Here is a 17,762-nt window from a genome sequence, read left to right as displayed (position 1 = left end):
GAAAACATTTCAAAACAGCCTCATCAGCATTTAAGCTAAGTTGAAGTGCTCCAAATGGCTGGTCCATTTGAAAAGGAAGGAAGTCTGAAGATGAAAAGCATCTTTAGAAAAGGGTGCACTGCTAAACCAGTTGTCAGCTTGTTGCTAAATAACTTCCATCTTACCCATCTAACCTTACTATCTGAGCTAATAGGGCTGCCCTTTTTCACCTTGCCATTGAGTAGCCTACATTCCCAGCCTCAGCAGAAGGTTCCTCCTTTTTAAGTGGCATCCTCTGAACGTCCTGTCATCATTTCACATGAATACTCTCATCACAGCCAAGCAGCCCTACTCCTCAGTTAAAGCTAGGAAATTGTGCATCTAAACTTACAGCCAGGCTGGAGTTTGAGCAGGAAAAGGTCCCAGGATTTCAACTTCATCTTCATTTGTTTGACAACAGCTACAGTCGAAACACTTCTGACAACAATTTCTACAAGTCCACCGGCACAGCAAGAGATCCGAGATTCTAGCGAGCAGACCCTGAAGCCATTGGAAACCAAAGTACAAGATTACAACCCATCAATAGCTATTGGGAAATAACATTCAGCTGTATTTATGTTTGTGTTTCTGCAACAGAACATTAAGAACTATATTTATTCCATCTATATCAACAGACAAGTGCTATGCAGTTACCAGCCCAACTTCACTGATGCCACAACAAGGCAGAAAAATAAGCATTCACCGCAGGTATTTTCCCTCTAGTAGCAATGTATTATTATGTAGGTTGGCAAGAGGGTGATTTACAAAACACTATGGCATAGCAATATGCTAGAGTGGAAACATGCTTATTCTTTCATGGACATCAACAAACTAATAGATCGGCAAATGTACAGCAGAAGGAATTTAAAGGAGAAGGTAAGTGAAAGCTCCAATTCAACCCAACAAGGGTCTATTTAATTAACACAGCAATGTGAACACATTCCGTCCCTGTAGATCCATTAGTACATAGTATTCGTATGATCCATACACATACAGCATTACAGCCCAACAAGCTTGCCACTAAAATGGATTAGCAAAGGCACTGTGTCTACATGCCTTCCTCTGCAATTATGATTAATTTCATGAAGAACCTTCAGTGGTATTTTTGTATAGAAGCTACTTGACCCAGAAAAGTATTTTATTCTTTAGTTTTCCATGGTGGTACTGACAGCATCATCTGTAGCAGTGCTCCTTCACGACATTACAACCACGAGGTGCACCCCATTAGAGGGCAGCAGGCTGCTGCCCCACTTCCATCTCTACAGCCTTCCCTCCACTTCAAAGCTCTGCTTGCTTCAAGAGGAGCAGAAAGCCAAACTTCAGCCCATCTCCCACCCACACCAGCTCCAACTTCTGCAGGTCATGAGAAAGCTTGCTTAGCCAACACAAGGGCCCTGCTGATAAAGGGCATCACACTATAGTAATGGGGGTAGACACACAGCTGCAAGAGCACAGCATGTGCACATACAGGGTTAAATTGCTTTATGATGGTATGTGACCTTGAAATGTTCCTATGAAGCTGAAGAAATAAAGCATGTGAGATCTTCTCCATAGATATCTCCCCAAAAATACTTGAGACATTGCAGTATTCACAAGTGTGCAGACACAGGGGCACTATCACTCCACACAAAGGGGATTCCTCTGAGAAACACAGATCTGTAGAGAAGATGCCACAGGAACATTTCTTTTTGCTCCAGTAAAGGACATGCTTTTTCCATAAACAAAATCCAAACACTGGGGGAGAAGGGGAAAAAAAAAATAAAAATTACCAGCCCAAAATGCAGTGCATCACTTATATCTAGGACATCAGTAAAGAGTCAGAAAAGACGAGACAATCCCCTCAGGATGGAGCGAGGAGACAGAGCGGAGAGTGAATCATCAGATTAACTCACCTCATTTATTGGTTCCAACTGTCCTTTTAGACATCCAGGATGAAGCAAAGGGGAACAAAATTAAAAAGACAAAAGCAGGTTAGTAATGCTCAAATAACTTTAAATTTTCTGCCATGACATGGCCTGGCCTGTGATAAGCCTGAATTTCAGACAGCACCTTGTAGATGTTAGAGGAAGGAGAGGTCTCCTCACCAGCCATCAGCCTCTGTTTCCAGTCCTTCCCCACCAAGCTCCCTCTGATCCTCCTTCCCCAGGACTGAAATTCCCAAACCCATCGTAGAGCAATGAAAATCCTCCTCACTGCCCCTTACAATCAGGGTATCACACGCAATCGCTTACTTTCCTCTCTAACATCGTGTCTCTAGCTGCAGCAACTACTTGCTGCTGACAGCAAATGATACCCAAATTTTTCCAGTTAGATGCCACATTGGGAAAAAAGCTTTCCTCCTGATTCAGCCCACATAACCATAGTTTTGATGCCAAGTCATTAAAAGCAACATTTCTAGGAAGGAGTGGAGATGCAGCATACTCTCCATTAAGTACACATCACTTGAGGTAGCTGGGCATCTTCAGTCTCATCCTCAGATGTGGCTTGAAGAATACAAAAAATAGAAGTGCTTAAACCTTGAGCCACAAACTCCAGTTTGTAGTCATTTCCCCCAAGCCACAGAGAAAATCTACAGCAAAGGACTAAATCCTTGCAAGGCAGTGTTTTGTTCACAAAACTGCTTTTAGAATATTATACTTGACCCACTTCATTTACAACTGGAGACTCAGTAGCATTTCAGATGCCTCTTGAAACATCTTTCCTATCACTCTCCCTTGATAATGTCTAAAGAGTTTCCCAACTGTCCTGGCTGTGTTTCCATAGGGGGAATCCTTACAAAACCCCCAAAATCAAACCAAGACAAAACCACAAAACAAAACACTACACACTACTCTTCCAAGTGTAGATATTGGCTTCTAGCTTTATGCTCATGACAAGGACAAGAGCAGTGTTTTATAAAGCAATCAGGTCACAAAAGGTGGCTTTATTTCCAAGAACTCTCCCATGGGCCACGTTTTGATGCAAGCCTCCCCTTTAAAATTCCTGGAAGCCAGTGCTTGATGAAAAGGCTTGTTAGAAGTATGAAGTAAGAGGCTGCAGTGCTGTATGACAAGACAGTGATTAGCCATGGACCAACTGTTTAAGAAAACTCTAAACGGTTTAAAGGGCTTTATCATTCCTCATTAACACTAAGTTGCAGCCAAGGCTACAGTGGTTTAGCAAAGCTGCAACAAGAATATTTAAATCACTCTGAAACGAAGAGGCTGGATCCGTGCCACACGATGGAATGCCGTAGCACGTGCTGTGGGAAGGAAGTGGCATTTCAGAGTGGTCCATGGGGACGCACGGTGTCAAACAGCCCTTCTGGTCCCAGTCAGCCAGTAGCAACATGAAGCCATGCCTGTGTGCTACCAGCCCAAAGAGCACAGTGGTCCTGTGGGCACCGTGACAGAGTGAATCCATGACCAGCCACAGATGTCCACCAGGAAATGGGATGGCAGAAACAGGAACTAAGTACTGTAGTGCAGAAGAGGTAAACAAGTAACCAGCAACTCCAATGCAGGGGTCCATGAAAGGAACACAAACACAGCCAGCCACGTTCAGCCACCTTGCTCATGTCATGCCAGGCAGGAGGGTCAGGGCTGACAGGCAGAGGTTTAGGGAAGGATGCACTGGCAAGCAGGTGCAGCAGGATCTCAGGGCCCAAAGTCACTGTGATGTGCTCAACACCTTCGGAAGAAGGGCTCAGCCCTTGGGGTCAGGGAGGCACCATCATGCCCTGCCATGTCTTCTCAAACCAGCCAAGCAGAAAACAACCCTGCTGGGAGCATGAGTGAAGCCTTACTGAAGGCCAACCATGAGTGCCCTGGATGGATCCCCTCACCCAGCTCTGGGTGCAAGGCAGAACTTCATCTCCACACCTTGATGCAGAGCCCTATCCCCGAGTCTGCCCAGCCCATGAGGGGTCCCCCTGCACCGAGTCAGCACAGCTGCCATCACAACCAGGTCAACAGACCAGTTACAGCAACCCACTGTGGCCATGTCCCTGCAGGGGGATGCTGCAGCAGGGTGGGGTCCCCGCTGTGACATCCCCAGGGAAGGCTCACAAGCCCCACCACAGCAGTCACCACAGCCTAGGAAGAGTGTCCCACCCCACCCCAACGTGATTAACACCACAGTATGGGGATAACACTGTGTGTCCCCGCTGCCCTCCTCCCATCCGGGCACTCCTGCCTCGCACAGCGGGCCCCGACGGCAGCGCTGCCGTGGAACCCTCCCGGCCCCACTCGAGATCCCCGCAGAGCCGAGGGTCCCGGTGCCCCGCACACACCCGCGGCGGCTCAGTCCCGGTGGGAGGCGGTCGCGGGGATATAGCGGGGTGGCTGGAGGTGGACGCGGCCCCGCGGGATGGCAAGTCACGGGTGGCGGTGATAGCGGGTATCTACCAGTGCCCGCACTGCCAATGCTCCGCTCGGGTTTATCTGAAAACGGGGCGGCAGCCTCGGGAGCTACAGATGGGCACAGGCAGCCGGGAACTGCAGGGCCGAGGCCGGGGGGGAAACCGCTCGGGGTATAAACCAGCTCAAAATTCAGTTCAGCCTCACACTGCCGGGGGTCCCGTCCGGCAGCAGAAGACTGGGGCCCCTCGACCCTTCAGGCTTGGGGAGACGATTCACCCCCAGCACTGCCCGGTCTGCCCGGGGGGTTTCGCATCCTCCTCCCTCCACCAAGTCCTAGTGCGGGCTCGGGCAGGGCTCGCCCGCACCCGGGACCACCCCGCTCCCCCCCGGCCCGACCGCTGCTCCCCGTCACCAGCGGGAACCCGCTCCCACCGCGCTCCTGCCCCGGCCCCGCCTGCCCCTCTCGCCGGGGGCTGCCGCCGCCGGGAACTCCTCCCCAGAAGTTAACCCGAAGTTGCGCACCCGCCCCGGGCCAGAAGCACGGGGAGGGAAGGGGCCACCATGGCACCGACACCCATCCCGCAGACGGAGCAGGGATCCCCCTGCACACGCCCCAGACGTGACACTCATCCCTCCCTAGGACACGGATGCTCCGCCGCTCCGCACCCACCTGGATGTACGCCATCTTCCGCGGGGCGCTCCGCGGGGTGCGCACGGCGCCTCCCGAACCGCCCCACCCCGCCCGCGCCGCAGTACGCCCCGCGGTGCGGCACCGCCCCGGGCGGGGTGTGTGTGTGTGTGTGTGTGTGAGAGAGAGAGAGCGAGCGGCTCCGCGGCCGCGCAGGCACCGCGGGGGTCCCGCCGCCCCCCGCGGCCGGTCGGGTCTGGGAAGGCGCCGCGGGGCCGGCGCTCCGAGGGCAGGCGAGCGGACAGGCTGCCGCCCGGCCCGCCCCTGCCCGCGGAGCCTCCGCGGGGCTGCAACAGGTCCGCTGCAGCGCGGGCGAACACTGACCTCCAGAGGGCCCGGCGCGGAAATTCAGGGCTGGAAACCCCTCCTGGCCCCCGGGGGACGCGGGAGGTGCCGATGGAAGCGGAGGCTCGTACGTGTGGAGCGGTGGCCTTGTCTGATAGAGCAGTTTCTATAGCGGTGTTCTCCTCTAAAGAGTTTGTCTGTGAGAAGATGCTATGAACACACCTGAGCTTCATAAGGATGGAGCCGTTTTATGAGGTTGAATGAACAAAGTTAAAACATGTCTATACTGGTGTTCTCCCAAGCAAAGATGAGGAGCTGGAGTGAGGAGTGAGCTTGTAGCCCACAGACCGCTCCGAGCATCACATTGCTTGGGTTGGTCCTAGGCAAAGTGAGGGTGGGAGGGGATGTGGTCCAGCAATGGGTAAATCCCACCACGTGGGTGATTGGACCTGGAGAACTCACGTGGGAGGAAAGCACTCTTTTGAGGTCAAACTCCAGGAAAGGGAAAACACAGGAAAGGTGGAGATTTAGGGCTGCTCCCCTCAAGCACCACATTGGTACCATACAGATTAGAAGCTTCCCAACGTGCTTCTGGGAGCAAAGGCTTCTGCCATCAGCTTTGGAGGAAACCCAGGCTACACTGCTGGCACCTTCCTGGCATGTGGATTTACACTAAACCCTGGAGAGAGGCAAAAGGCAGCAGCTTGCAGCTCAGGCCAGCTGGATGGTCAGCAGTTACATGCTACAGGCACATCCCCGACTCACAACAACCCTTATACTTCAGTGTGCTGGGGTAAATAGTAAAAAACATCTGCTCTGGAGAAGGGGCCATGCACAGCTTCACATGTTGGCCAGCCTAAAACCATGGATCCCTACTGCTCCTAGTGGTAAGGAGAAAGATTCTGGGACAGGACAACTTTGGAAAGCTTTTGCATTACTGATCTCATTTAATGGCCCATTTAAGTTCTCACTGAATTCAGTGAAGAACTCCCGTTGACTTCCGTGGGAAGGGCCAAACTCTGAATTGAATAAATAAATTCTCTTTTTCCCCAGGGAGAACAGCTACTGCTTTAGAAGAATAATGACCGCAGTGGAGATAAGCAAGGAAAAAACCCAAGCCTGTAGCTGTTTCAGACAGTTCTGGGGATATGATTAAACTGTGGTACAAATTGTCAATTTTTGCTTTGCAATTCTTCTTAATTCCCCTTCATTCCAAGTGCCAGTGTTTAAAATGTCAGCCTTTACTTTGAATATTGTTGCTCTTTTTATCTTGACTCACCACCGCCTTGATGCAGTTTGCAATAAGTGAACACATTTTGGGGGCTTTTTTCCCCCCTCATTGCAAGGCTTAAACTTTTCAGACAGATTTTTTGACTCCTTGAAGGCAGAATGCTGTGAGTCACAAAGCTGATGGCGTGCCTCACTGTATAAACATTATGTGCATGTTTGTACTTACTCCTTTAAAGCTTTTAGGACAGAGAAAGATCAAATGATGCATCAATTGCCACTGCCTTTTTGGTTTTGGATGACACATATAAGCGTTGTGAACCCAAAAAGAAGAGCAAAAGAAGTTATATGGGGGGTTCACTAATACATAGAAAAATGCCCTTTTTAACCCATATGCTTTAGTAGCTGACTGTAACACAAAGCCATAAGATAGATGTGCTTCCCTTGCACACTCATACATATACATGCATTTAAGCGCCTTTTACACTGCTGCATGAAGGCTTTTAGATTCCATTCTCCCAGCACATCTATTCACGCAGCAAACACAGCTCTAACCCAAAGAATATGATGGATTCAAAACAGCAGACAGGTGGTTATTGTAAAATCTAATTTCAAATCTGCATATGGCTGATGCTCTGATTAAGCTCTGCTTCTAGAGCACTCAGAATAAACAAACCCATTTGACATGATGACAACATAACCTTTGGATGTCCTTTGCTGTGCACACTCTGTGTCCAATAAGATACATACCATACTTCCCATATGTAATGGCTGCAATGCAGATGGCAAGGCTTGCAAATGCAGAATTTCTACACAGAAAACAAGGACATTAACACTGCTTTTGCAAAATGTGATTTTATGATAGATTCCTATTCCTGCTGGTATTAATACACATTGGGAATAACATCAGCTACATCCAGAGCATGTGCTTGAATCATTACAACCAGCCCAGCAAGGAGCAAAATCTACCTCCAGCACAGCAAATCAGTTCAGCAGCTTCTCAGACAAACCAGAACAAGGGCTGCTGGTATTCAAGATGCCATGTCTGCATGTGTCTTCCAAACCCTAGTCAAAGACTTACAGCTGCTTCATACCTTAAGGGAGAAGAGCATCATTCCAAAAAAGTGGAGAAAGAAAGGAAAGAAATCTGATGTCTATTTCAAAGTATTTTCATTAGAATCTTCCTAAAGCAACTGATGGGACTTTCTGCTGCAAGGGCGAAAATGGGGAGAAAAGTGGCAGGGCAAGATAAGATGAGATGTCTTACTCTGCTGTCCATGTGCCAAATCCTTATCATCACTTGAGCCTGCTGGAATAGCTGGCTACCACTCTGCCTAGAAATAAGCTTCTTATCTCCAGATGTTTTTCTAAATGGCAAACTATTGTAGCTGGTGCTTCCCCACTGCTGTTGGCGGCCCATAAAGGTCCAGCTTCAATCATCACTACAAGATGAGCTTTGCTCCCCCACAGCGTCGTCCCTCCAACAAAGTTATCTTCAATTCACTCTTCCAGTCATATCTATCAACACGTTTGTCTCCTTGAGGGTTTCATGGAAACACAGTTTCCCGCTGTGGTTTTCAGGCCTTTTTCTGCCTTGGTTTTTACCCTGAAGAGGAAAGTCCATGTGGCTTTATTCAAGAAGTTCTGGGCAAGTGGGATCAGGACCTGCACCCAGGAGAAGTGAAGGGCTGGAAAGCACTGGCACAGAGATCCTGAACAGTGGAGTTAGGAAATGGAGCAAATACTCTTAGCTCGGAGTGCAAGCCAGACTCTGAGCTGCAGATCCGTCCCAGCTGTCAAAGCAGAACGTGGCAAACTCTATTCACCTGCCTTTACCCCCTGCTGCAGCCCAGAAGAGACCCGACACACAATGTGGGTGAAGGGGATGGTTTACTATGGGGTAGGACAGCTCTATCTTGCTGGCTCCTCATATTGCAGGCTTTTGGCAGCAAGGATTAGCTTTGACTTTGCCATAGGAACCTGTATTTATTGTAGCTCAAGGACTGACTCGGTATAAGGGTCTCTGTGTTTGTTATGTGTGCAGAAAACACCTGAAGTGACCTGAGCTGAATTCCACCCCTCACTGATGGCCAAGGTGCAAGCTAAACCCTGCTGGCTGCTGCCCCAGCTCATGTGTTGACTGATCCCTTCGATCTCTTCTCCCAGATTCCCATGTAGCAGCATACCCAGATAGCTTTGTTTGAAGTAGGGAAAGGTTATCCCCTTCTCCCAGATCGTTCCTGATGTGCTCCAGAGGTCAGCAAGAAGCCTCAGCTGCAGTGCCTCTGCTCAGGCTCTAGCTCCCTGAAGCACGTGAGTGGCATAGCAGCAGGTCTCATGCCAGCGATGATGCAGTTTCCAGCAGGAACTGGGCTGACATCAGTGTGACAGAAACAGATTCCAGCTACTGACAAACAGGGAAGGTTCTACAACCCATTTCCAAGACTCATCCAGCCTTTGGTCTCAGCTGTCTCTAATTAGTCCATCAACACGGACATCTGTGAATGTTCCTGAGCTGAAGCCAAGATACAATTTCCCAGGCTCCTGCATTTTCAGTAGCCAACAGTCTTTAAATATCATTGCATTTCCCTCCTCCTTCTCTGCAGTTTTCCTAAGCTCTTATCCCTGCCTGGTTTGGCATTACCTACCACAGGATATCCCTCTCGTCACATCTCCCGTCCCCGCCTCATGCTGCAGCCGGGAGGAAACTGCTGGCACTATGCCCTGGAAAGCACTCCTCTGCTCCACTTCAGAAGCAGCCTCTGCTGATGCTGCATCTTCTGTAGCACATCTGGATTATTAACTGGCCACCTGGCAGCTCCCTAATTGGCAATATCTGTAAAAGCATATTTTTCTCTTTTCTTAAGTCTCCAGATAAAGTGGTTAAATTTGATCTAAAATCCTCAGGTCCTCAGTGCCTCACATAATTCCTAATGGCCTTGCTTATGCCATAAAGATTACTGCTTGCACTCACACGCTTTCTGTTTTGTCTTTACCATACATCCTGGCAGGGAACTGAATGACACAGCATAATCTACTAGAGCTATTTCCATAGTAAACAGAGATAAAAACCACAGCCAAAGGTCACGCAGCCTCTGAGGAAGCAGGCACCGCATACTACTGTATCAAGCACTCAAATCCAAGTTTCCACTCTAAAGAAACCTGTCCCAGCAGGAGCCATCACTGCCCGGTTCAGCCATGCTCCCTTCCAGCATGCTGACCACATCTCAGCACTAGCCATAGAACCATAGAATCAACTAGGTTGGAAAAGAGCTTTAAGATCATCAAGTCCAACCTTTACCCCACCACCCCTGTGAAGTCCACCACTAAACCATGTTACTCTAAAGGTCTCATCTAGATGGTTTTTGAACACTTGCAGGGAATGGTGACTCCACCACTGACCTGGGCAGCCTGTTCCAAGGCCTCACCACCCTTTCAGGGAAGAAATTTTCCCTAATATCCAATCTAAACCTCCCCTGGTGCAGATTGAGGCTGTTGCCTCTTCTCCTATCAAGTCCTGTAATAGCAGAGCCCTCAGTGGCTTCACACAGTCACTGCATGCAAGCCAAGTGTCATCAGCTGATGGTGTTGAAGGAAAATGGTGACTGCCGGGTCCTGTGTGTAAATATGAGTTTGAGGTCATGTTCTTCCAACGACCTGATTTTGCAATAAAGACAGGACCTCTGCGGCCTGTGACTCGCTCGCTCACAGGTCCCCTCGACTCAGTGCAGTGGGAGAGTTCCCTGGAGAAGGGACAGCGCTGCCAGGACTCCTCTGCTTTGGAACTCACTCCTCGCATTGAGGCCAAAAAACCTTGGATACGGTACACTTTGGGTCATGCTAAAAAGCCCAGAGTATTTTCAGACTTCCGAGGAGAGAACATTATATTTATAGAGAAGTTCAGGTTTTCAGTTGCTTTTGTAATTCATTTTGTTTATGACTGGTTTATTCAAGCTGTAGTGCTGAGGAGTTAAGCTGTTAGATTTCTTTTCCAGGCTTGCATTTCTAACTGTTTGCAGACATAGGACAGAGCTATTTTTGTAATATAAATCATTACAGAGAGAGTATCTCACAGGCCCCACTGAAGCAAATTCCTAAGGAAGGGAGCTCTATTTTTAAAGAAAATTTCTACTTGGTATTTGTTTTAATTTAATGACTGAGAAACATCAGCCTTTCTGCAGCAGGGAAGTATCCCCATTTCTCAGGAAGACAAATCCAGCAGAATGAGAGCCATTCCCACCAAGAGGAGCTGGATGGGAGCTGCAGACGTGGGTTCCCCAGCCCTGGGGATGCAGTGTGACCCTGGCAAGGGGGGACTGAGCAAATGGGGGACCCAGGTCTCCAAAGTGACACAACTTCAGAGATAAAGATAATATACTGCCCGTGCCCACCTTAGAAAAGTGAGAGGATATTTCTTACAAAGGTCAGAGTGTGGGATTTTAAAGAACCAGGCAAACTCAGTCTCCCACCCAAGGTCATCTCTCTGAGACTCAAGGATAAGATTGCAGGATAAATGCTGTGCTGTTCGGTTGAGTTGCAAACTCACAGATTACTTTCTTAGAAGAACACTATGATCCCTGGAAGCTGTTTGAGTAACTGTGCTATGACTCTTCCCATTTGATTCACACTAATCTAACAAGTCACAGTTTAAAATATTCATTTCCTATTCATATGAACATTAAAAACTCTATCAAACCTAGAAAGAGGCCAGGGAGGAACTGGCTTTTACAGTTTTCTCCTTTCCGGCAATGGCCTAAGATGTGAGTTAACACAGAAACAGATGTGGTCAAGCAACTAAATCAGCAAAGCTTTATAACTGAGCCCTGGGGCTGTGCAGCTGTAAAATGCAGCAAAAGTTATCACAAAAGCATTTAAATATGGCTGGCAAGAGAAAAGCTTTTAATTTATGAATCAAATGACCAAACCAGGCAAAATAGAGATCACTTAAAGCTTTTGGAGAAAAATACCAACATCAACAGAAATCAGCCCTACTTCTGAGCTGCAAAGGAACAACTATGGGAATAAGTTTAGGATCATTCAGCTGCAAAGACCAAATCATCATTTACAAAAAACACAATGCCCATCTCAGCTTCAGAATTCAACAGGTTCAAAAGGGCAGGACTATTTTTATTACAAAAGGCTCCATTTCCAGTCATTCCCTCACAGCAGCAGAGACCATTACATCTGGTTTTCCCATCTCACTAAGCAGATGTGCAAAATACTGTATCACATAGTAGAACTAAATTGGTGAGCTAAGAGGGTGATTTGCATTCTAAAACACTGCAGTGCTGTAGCTGAGAAATAAAGGGAATTACTGAGTCTTTCTACCTTGTAGGAACCTTGGTTTTACCCATCTGTTTCTGTTGTTTGATTCTTTTTCCCTCCTGCCCATTCTTACGCATTTACCCTGTGGTGTTTTCACTAGGACACAGCTCTGCTGAAGAGAGAGGCTACAAATCCAGCTAAATGTAATCAATATAAATGAACAGAGTCCTTTCTGAATTAAAATTTCCTTCTCACGAGGAATGTCTTCTGTGGACATTAATGGAAACCAAAACCTCTGCACACAGCAGCTAACACTGTGTTCTCTGCATTCAGATTCAGAGCCGCACTTGAAAGCAAACCTGTCTTCATCACAGATTGAACCAATCTTGTATGCAAAAGTCTGCTCAAATCCAGGTGGTAGAAGTCCTCCTTGCCACTGGGTGCTCCCCTGGGCATTTGACCAAAGAAACTTGCAGGTTAGACAGTAACACGCTTGGTCCCAGGTTTGCTTCCTGTATTATACAGGTAGCAGGACGTTATGTTCCTCCCTCACATTGTGCCCAGTAACTTGTAGGTGATCAAGTAATGCTATCAGGGAAGATGGCTGCTCCTGAGCAATGTCCTAGTGTGGGTCCAGCCCTATCTGCTGCCTCATCCCACTGTGCCAATAGCTCAACCCACATCACCTGCCATCACGGGTGACAAACTGCATGCCCACTGACCTCAGAAGAGCAGTTTACGAGTTAAGGACTGCATTAGCCCTTTCCCTAGGGAGGAAGCTTACTTCTCCTCCTCCCTGCAGCATCCCTTTTACGGCATTGAACTGGGGACTTCGTTAGCAACACAAATAATTTTCCAAGCAGAAAAGGGAAAAAAGTAGATCTGATCTCATCCTGACTTCCTCCCCCACTGGAAGAAACGGAGCGGCTGTGGCCAGCACACGATCGCCATCTCGTCCCCATCCCACTGGGATGCCATTGAAAGGTTATGAAAATACTACACAGGAGGGAGAAGGGAGTTATCTATCTCCCTCCATTGCACAGGCCTGCTCCTCTGCAAGCCTGGACCCATCACAGAGGGGAGAATCTGCTGAAAACAAGCCCTAGCTGCTCTTGAGGAGCAAAGATGTGCCAGAGCAGGCAGGACAATGTATACCAGTATGTGCAGGCTCCTGAGTTCAATCAGAGTAGCACATTATCCACCCAAAATTACCCTTCTGCTCCGCTACACACGAGTTTCCAGGGCAGCTGTGTTTGCTCACCTCTGAGAGCACGAATTTCTTTCTATTCAAGTAAAATACCTGTGCACTTCACATGCAGATACTCCAATGGCAGTGGAGCAAATAGATACTCAAACTGTTGCGCTGCCAAAGCCCTTTGATATGAGAGTCTCATTATGAAGGTCTTTATCAGCCAAAGAGATTAATTTCACCACCAAAACAGCCTTTTTCAGATAGCATTGTACCCCTCCAGCTGCCAGAGATGGGTGAACAGCACTTTCACCAGCCAACATTTCTGAAGGCAGAGAGCAGTGCCCAGACCACATCTTCCACAAAAGCTACAAGCCCTGAGAGCTTTGGCTGAAGGAATTCATGCAAATCCCAGGATCAGCCCTCAGAAAAGCTGCCATGTTTTCCACTGAGGGCTGACTCTTCTGATGACCACCCAGTTAGTTGCTGTTTTCTCCAAGATGATGCACTTAGCCCTCCTTGCAGCCCAGCTGCTGTGCTCCCTACTTTTCCCTTTCTCCCACCATCTCCTCTCCACCTTACCTACATGGATGTTTCTCTCATCTCTCCAACTTTGATACTAATTTCATCCTACAGCATCTCATTATAATTAGTTCTTAATTGCCACTCAACACAGGGATCACTTTGGAAGACCATAATCATTCTTCCTTGAGGAATAATTTGAAAGTTAAAAGCTCATTATGTGCCCCTGTACACGTTTTGGGTAATGAGAATGATTTCAAGAGGCAAATTTAAACACAGCTGCTCTCACAAGCTCTGCACACAAGATTTGTACAGTTTTTTGGAGCAGCAGTAGCATTTCCAAGGGTTAAACCACAGAAATCAGTGTCGACTACCAGCCTTCCTCCCTCTGGTATCCACTGTGTCTTTATACTGAAAGTGGGAACATTTTAAGGAGCACCTGTAAAATGTGAGGGATAAATGTCATGGTAAAGCTGTGTTGCCACTGCTCTGCTGGAATTGATGCCCTCAGCCAAGTGCAGGACATCAGAAAGTCTACAGGGTAGACACAAGGAGCCAAGAGATAAGCAGACTGACAGAAGAAACTCATCCTTAGGTATATACAAAGCTTTGGCCAAGACTTGCTTCATTCCTGAACAAGCTGGACTCCTGTGAGATTTGAAAACAAGCAGTTTGCCAGCAGAAATTACAGCTGAGTGCCAGCCCACTTGATTTAGTCACCTACCTGCCAGGGCAACAGTGCAGAGACAGAGGACTAAATGCTTTCTTGCAGGGTAATGCCTCATATGCACCATGCCTCTTAAACCAGCCATCCTGGCAGCGCTCTGGAAAACACCACACTGAAATAAAAAGGGAGAAATTGATTTATTGATTTATTGGTTTGTTGGAGTTTACTGATGCTGTTCTCCTTCCCACCCCCTTTTTTCATTTTCAGGAGATGCCATTAGTTTTGGTAGGGTCTGAATGGCTGCACAGCTCAAGCAGCTCTGGGAAAACCCTTAGAGACTCTGTACAGAAGTACAGTTTTGGAGAAGTGCAGTGATTCACAATCCTTATGACTAGCAAGTTTCTCCTTTTTGAAACACACTGAAACAAGCCTCCAAGGGTGTGGGACAAAATGAGATGCTCAGAAGACACACTAATACCCCCATACAGCCTCCTCTGGCAGCAGCCCCTCCACCAGCAGGCAGCCCTGGAGCTGAGAAGTGCATCAAATACCAGCTTGAGGAAGACCCTAAACAACACCTCCCTGCAGAAGCCAAGCCTGCACTACATGTCAAAAATGAAGTAAAGGTCTGTAACATGCCAGAGAAGTCTCCTGCAACAGAAACAGAGGAATGACTCATTTCCTCTGTAGCTGCTGCTCCAGTGCTTCACTTGCACAGGCAGTGAAGCAGCTCCCTGTGCCATGCCAGCAGGAACTGGGAAGCTGCAGTTTCCAGTATAGGATCATAGAATAGTTAGGGTTGGAAAGGACCTTAAGATCATCTAGTTCCAACTCCCCTGTCATGGGCAGGGACACCTCACACTAAACCATGTCACCCAAGGCTCTGTCCAACCTGGCCTTCAACACCTGAATTTCAACTAGGACTTGTCTTTAAAACCAGTGATCCCAGATTGTGATTTGGAATAGCACAGGAGACAGACTGGTGAACCATTCCCCAGCGCTCCCTCCTCAATGGGAGGATTTCAACATTTTAATTTTGCACAGAATAAAGCACTGGAAGAGCTGCACTCTCCCTTGCCCTCCCCTGAAGCATGGCTAGTAAGCACACTGATTTGCTAGCGAACTCAGCTCCATGTTTCTCTTCTCCCCTACTTGAAACTGGAAAGGTGGGGACTGAAACAGCAGTGAAGTAGGCTATCTTGTTGGATTTTGCTACCATTCTTCCTGTTTCTACAGCTAGCAGGTTTCTATCTGCAGTGGGACTCTGCAAAGAACCTCTTCCATTTTCTCCACTGGGAGTCTATCATAACGATAATTTTTCTTCTCTGATACCTAGTAACCCTCACAGCATAATCCCCATCACTCCTGTTTTCTTGATTCCTTACCTCCCCACTTTTCTCCCCCTTCCCAGATTATTGTATGGACTTTCAGAAGGGATAGAAGCCAACAGAGGATCACAAGTATCATGAAAACACTAGCAAACCCTTATTACATGCAGTCCAGCCCAGAGAACCGAGTATCCTCCATGCAGCTTTGGTCCTAGTTTTAGGGAAAGGGGGAAATTCCCAGGGGTAGGGGTTTCAAGAAATGCATCCTGTAACTTGAGTATACAGAAATATTCTGGTTCTCTGCATCAGCATTGCTATTCTTTCAGAGGAAAAAAATAAGGCTTCCTTAACACAGAAAACTGGTACATGATGACATTTGATGCATACACATTTGTAACCTTTTAGAGTTTTGCCTGTAAATCGCTATTTGAGTCCTAACAGCCTGTGGCACAAATACACAACATACGTTATCTATAGCTGTGTTGCTGATCAAGTATTACAGTGCTTTGAATCTCTTATAAAGCAGTTGCACATATGCCAATTCTTGGTTACATATTTAAAATAGGACATTGCAGGCACACACACCAGAGCACAGGTAGTCTCTTAATTAGGGATACCATGAGTTTAAGAAACCCACAATGTACAGACAGATCTGTCTATGGTCAGCCCTCCATGTCCTGCTTATTGGAGAGTTGTGTTATCAGACCCCTTGAGTAAGCCAAGTGCTGTGCTCTGAAGCATCAGCAAGCGCTGAAGGTGAATCCATGTACTTAAAGGGATGCAGGTCCTTCCCCACATCGACTGTCAGCTTCCCAGTGCCATTGGTCCAATGAAAATGGGGCTGGCTGCTTTTCTGACAGCTACTCAAACTAATTACCACCCGTCGGAATGTCACTTACCTCAGGGAAGACTCACCAGGCAAACATCTGAAGAGGTGACACAGGAAATAAGCCAGCCTAGGAAAACAAATTTCTCATGTCTGAACTCCTTTGGAGCCTTATGAAAATATGCACAAATAAAGAGTCCCTTCCCCTGCAGGCAGCTTTAACTTGCATTTGCAGAACTTCATCAGCAATTCACTCCCGACCTTGGCTGCATTACAAGGGAGTTATTTGCACAGGGATGGAAAGATTTTAAACAATTTATGCAGTGAGTTGGATGCAAACAGGGTTTTCTTTAAACACCGAGCATGCAAGTCCTTAGGCCAGTTAATTTTTTGTTAACAGATTTATCGTGAAAAGAAAGTCCTGTGTTTCTTTAATGATTTTTTGGCTGAATAGAAACTTAGGCTTCAAACAGAGAAATTATTTAAGAGCAAGGAATGAATGGAGACCAAAGGATGATTATTGCTCTTAAAGGAAGCCATTACAAGAGATTATCTTATTAAAGAACTAAAGATCTAAATACACTTCCTCTGTACTGACTTGGGTGGCTGAATGTTGACACTAAAGGAATGACATTCATCCAGCCTTTGCCAGCAAGAAGTCTGTTAGCCAGTGGGGCTGCCTCAGCGCTACACCATCGGCTGCTGCCCCTCTTGCAGGAGCGAATAGCATGTGAGAGCCAGGCACACAAAGATCTGGTGGTAGTAGTTTTCAGCCTGGCTTTGATTTAATGATTGAAAAGCAAGTGGGTGTGCTGTAATTTCATTCTTCAATAGGGGACATCAGCACAAGCCACGAATGTGGAGCTCTGGCATTCTACCAAAGACTAATAAAGTACAGGTAACTTGCTGGCCCATCCACAGAACTCCTGCTGGCTTCTCCGGGACATTTTCCATAGTTAGTAAAGCGCAACCTATACAGTTTGGAAAGGAGATGTGTCTGTACATGCCATGCTGAAAAGCTCACACACATGCTGTGAAATGTCTAGCTCTTCAGTAAGCACCAGAAAAAGCAGATTTTATGCAGCACCCTGAAACTGGAGCCACAGAAACGCAGAATGGATCCTTCTTAACCTCTGAGCAAGACAGCCACAAACAACAGCGTGCTCCATTTCAATGGTTGGCAACACCACTGATGGTGCCAGCCCTGCTCTAGCCTCTCTCCTGGCTCTTCTCCCACGTCCCTGTGCACAACTCCCAAGGCGTGGACTTCCTGCTTTCCCATGGGTTTGCCACTCCAGGATCCTCCTCCTAAAGAGCACATAATCCTGCTGATCACAGTTTTGTGGCTGCAGGTAGCTTTTACTGAGGAGAAGATAACAAGGAATTTAAATCTTGAGGCACAGGTGC

General features: G+C 47.4%; 1 protein-coding gene across 1 annotated transcript in view; it reads right to left on the bottom strand.

Annotated features, from left to right (window-relative positions):
• The window catches only part of SYT17 (synaptotagmin 17), a 39,076-nt gene extending 34,002 nt beyond the window's left edge, over window positions 1-5,074 (bottom strand). Inside the window, exons 1-3 of the mRNA XM_034065568.1 lie at window positions 5,029-5,074; window positions 1,911-1,928; window positions 371-519 (exon numbers count right to left, since the gene is read on the bottom strand). Coding sequence (XP_033921459.1) covers window positions 371-519; window positions 1,911-1,928; window positions 5,029-5,043 — 182 coding nt within the window. The 5' untranslated portion in view covers window positions 5,044-5,074. The remainder of the gene's footprint in view (window positions 1-370; window positions 520-1,910; window positions 1,929-5,028) is intronic.
• Window positions 5,075-17,762: the final 12,688 nt, after the last annotated feature.

Source organism: Melopsittacus undulatus, chromosome 8 (assembly GCF_012275295.1).
Source record: "Melopsittacus undulatus isolate bMelUnd1 chromosome 8, bMelUnd1.mat.Z, whole genome shotgun sequence".
NCBI classification, from domain to species: domain Eukaryota; kingdom Metazoa; phylum Chordata; class Aves; order Psittaciformes; family Psittaculidae; genus Melopsittacus; species Melopsittacus undulatus.
The sequence above is the reverse complement of the archived record's forward strand: the minus strand, read 5'-3'. Positions and strand labels throughout refer to the sequence as shown.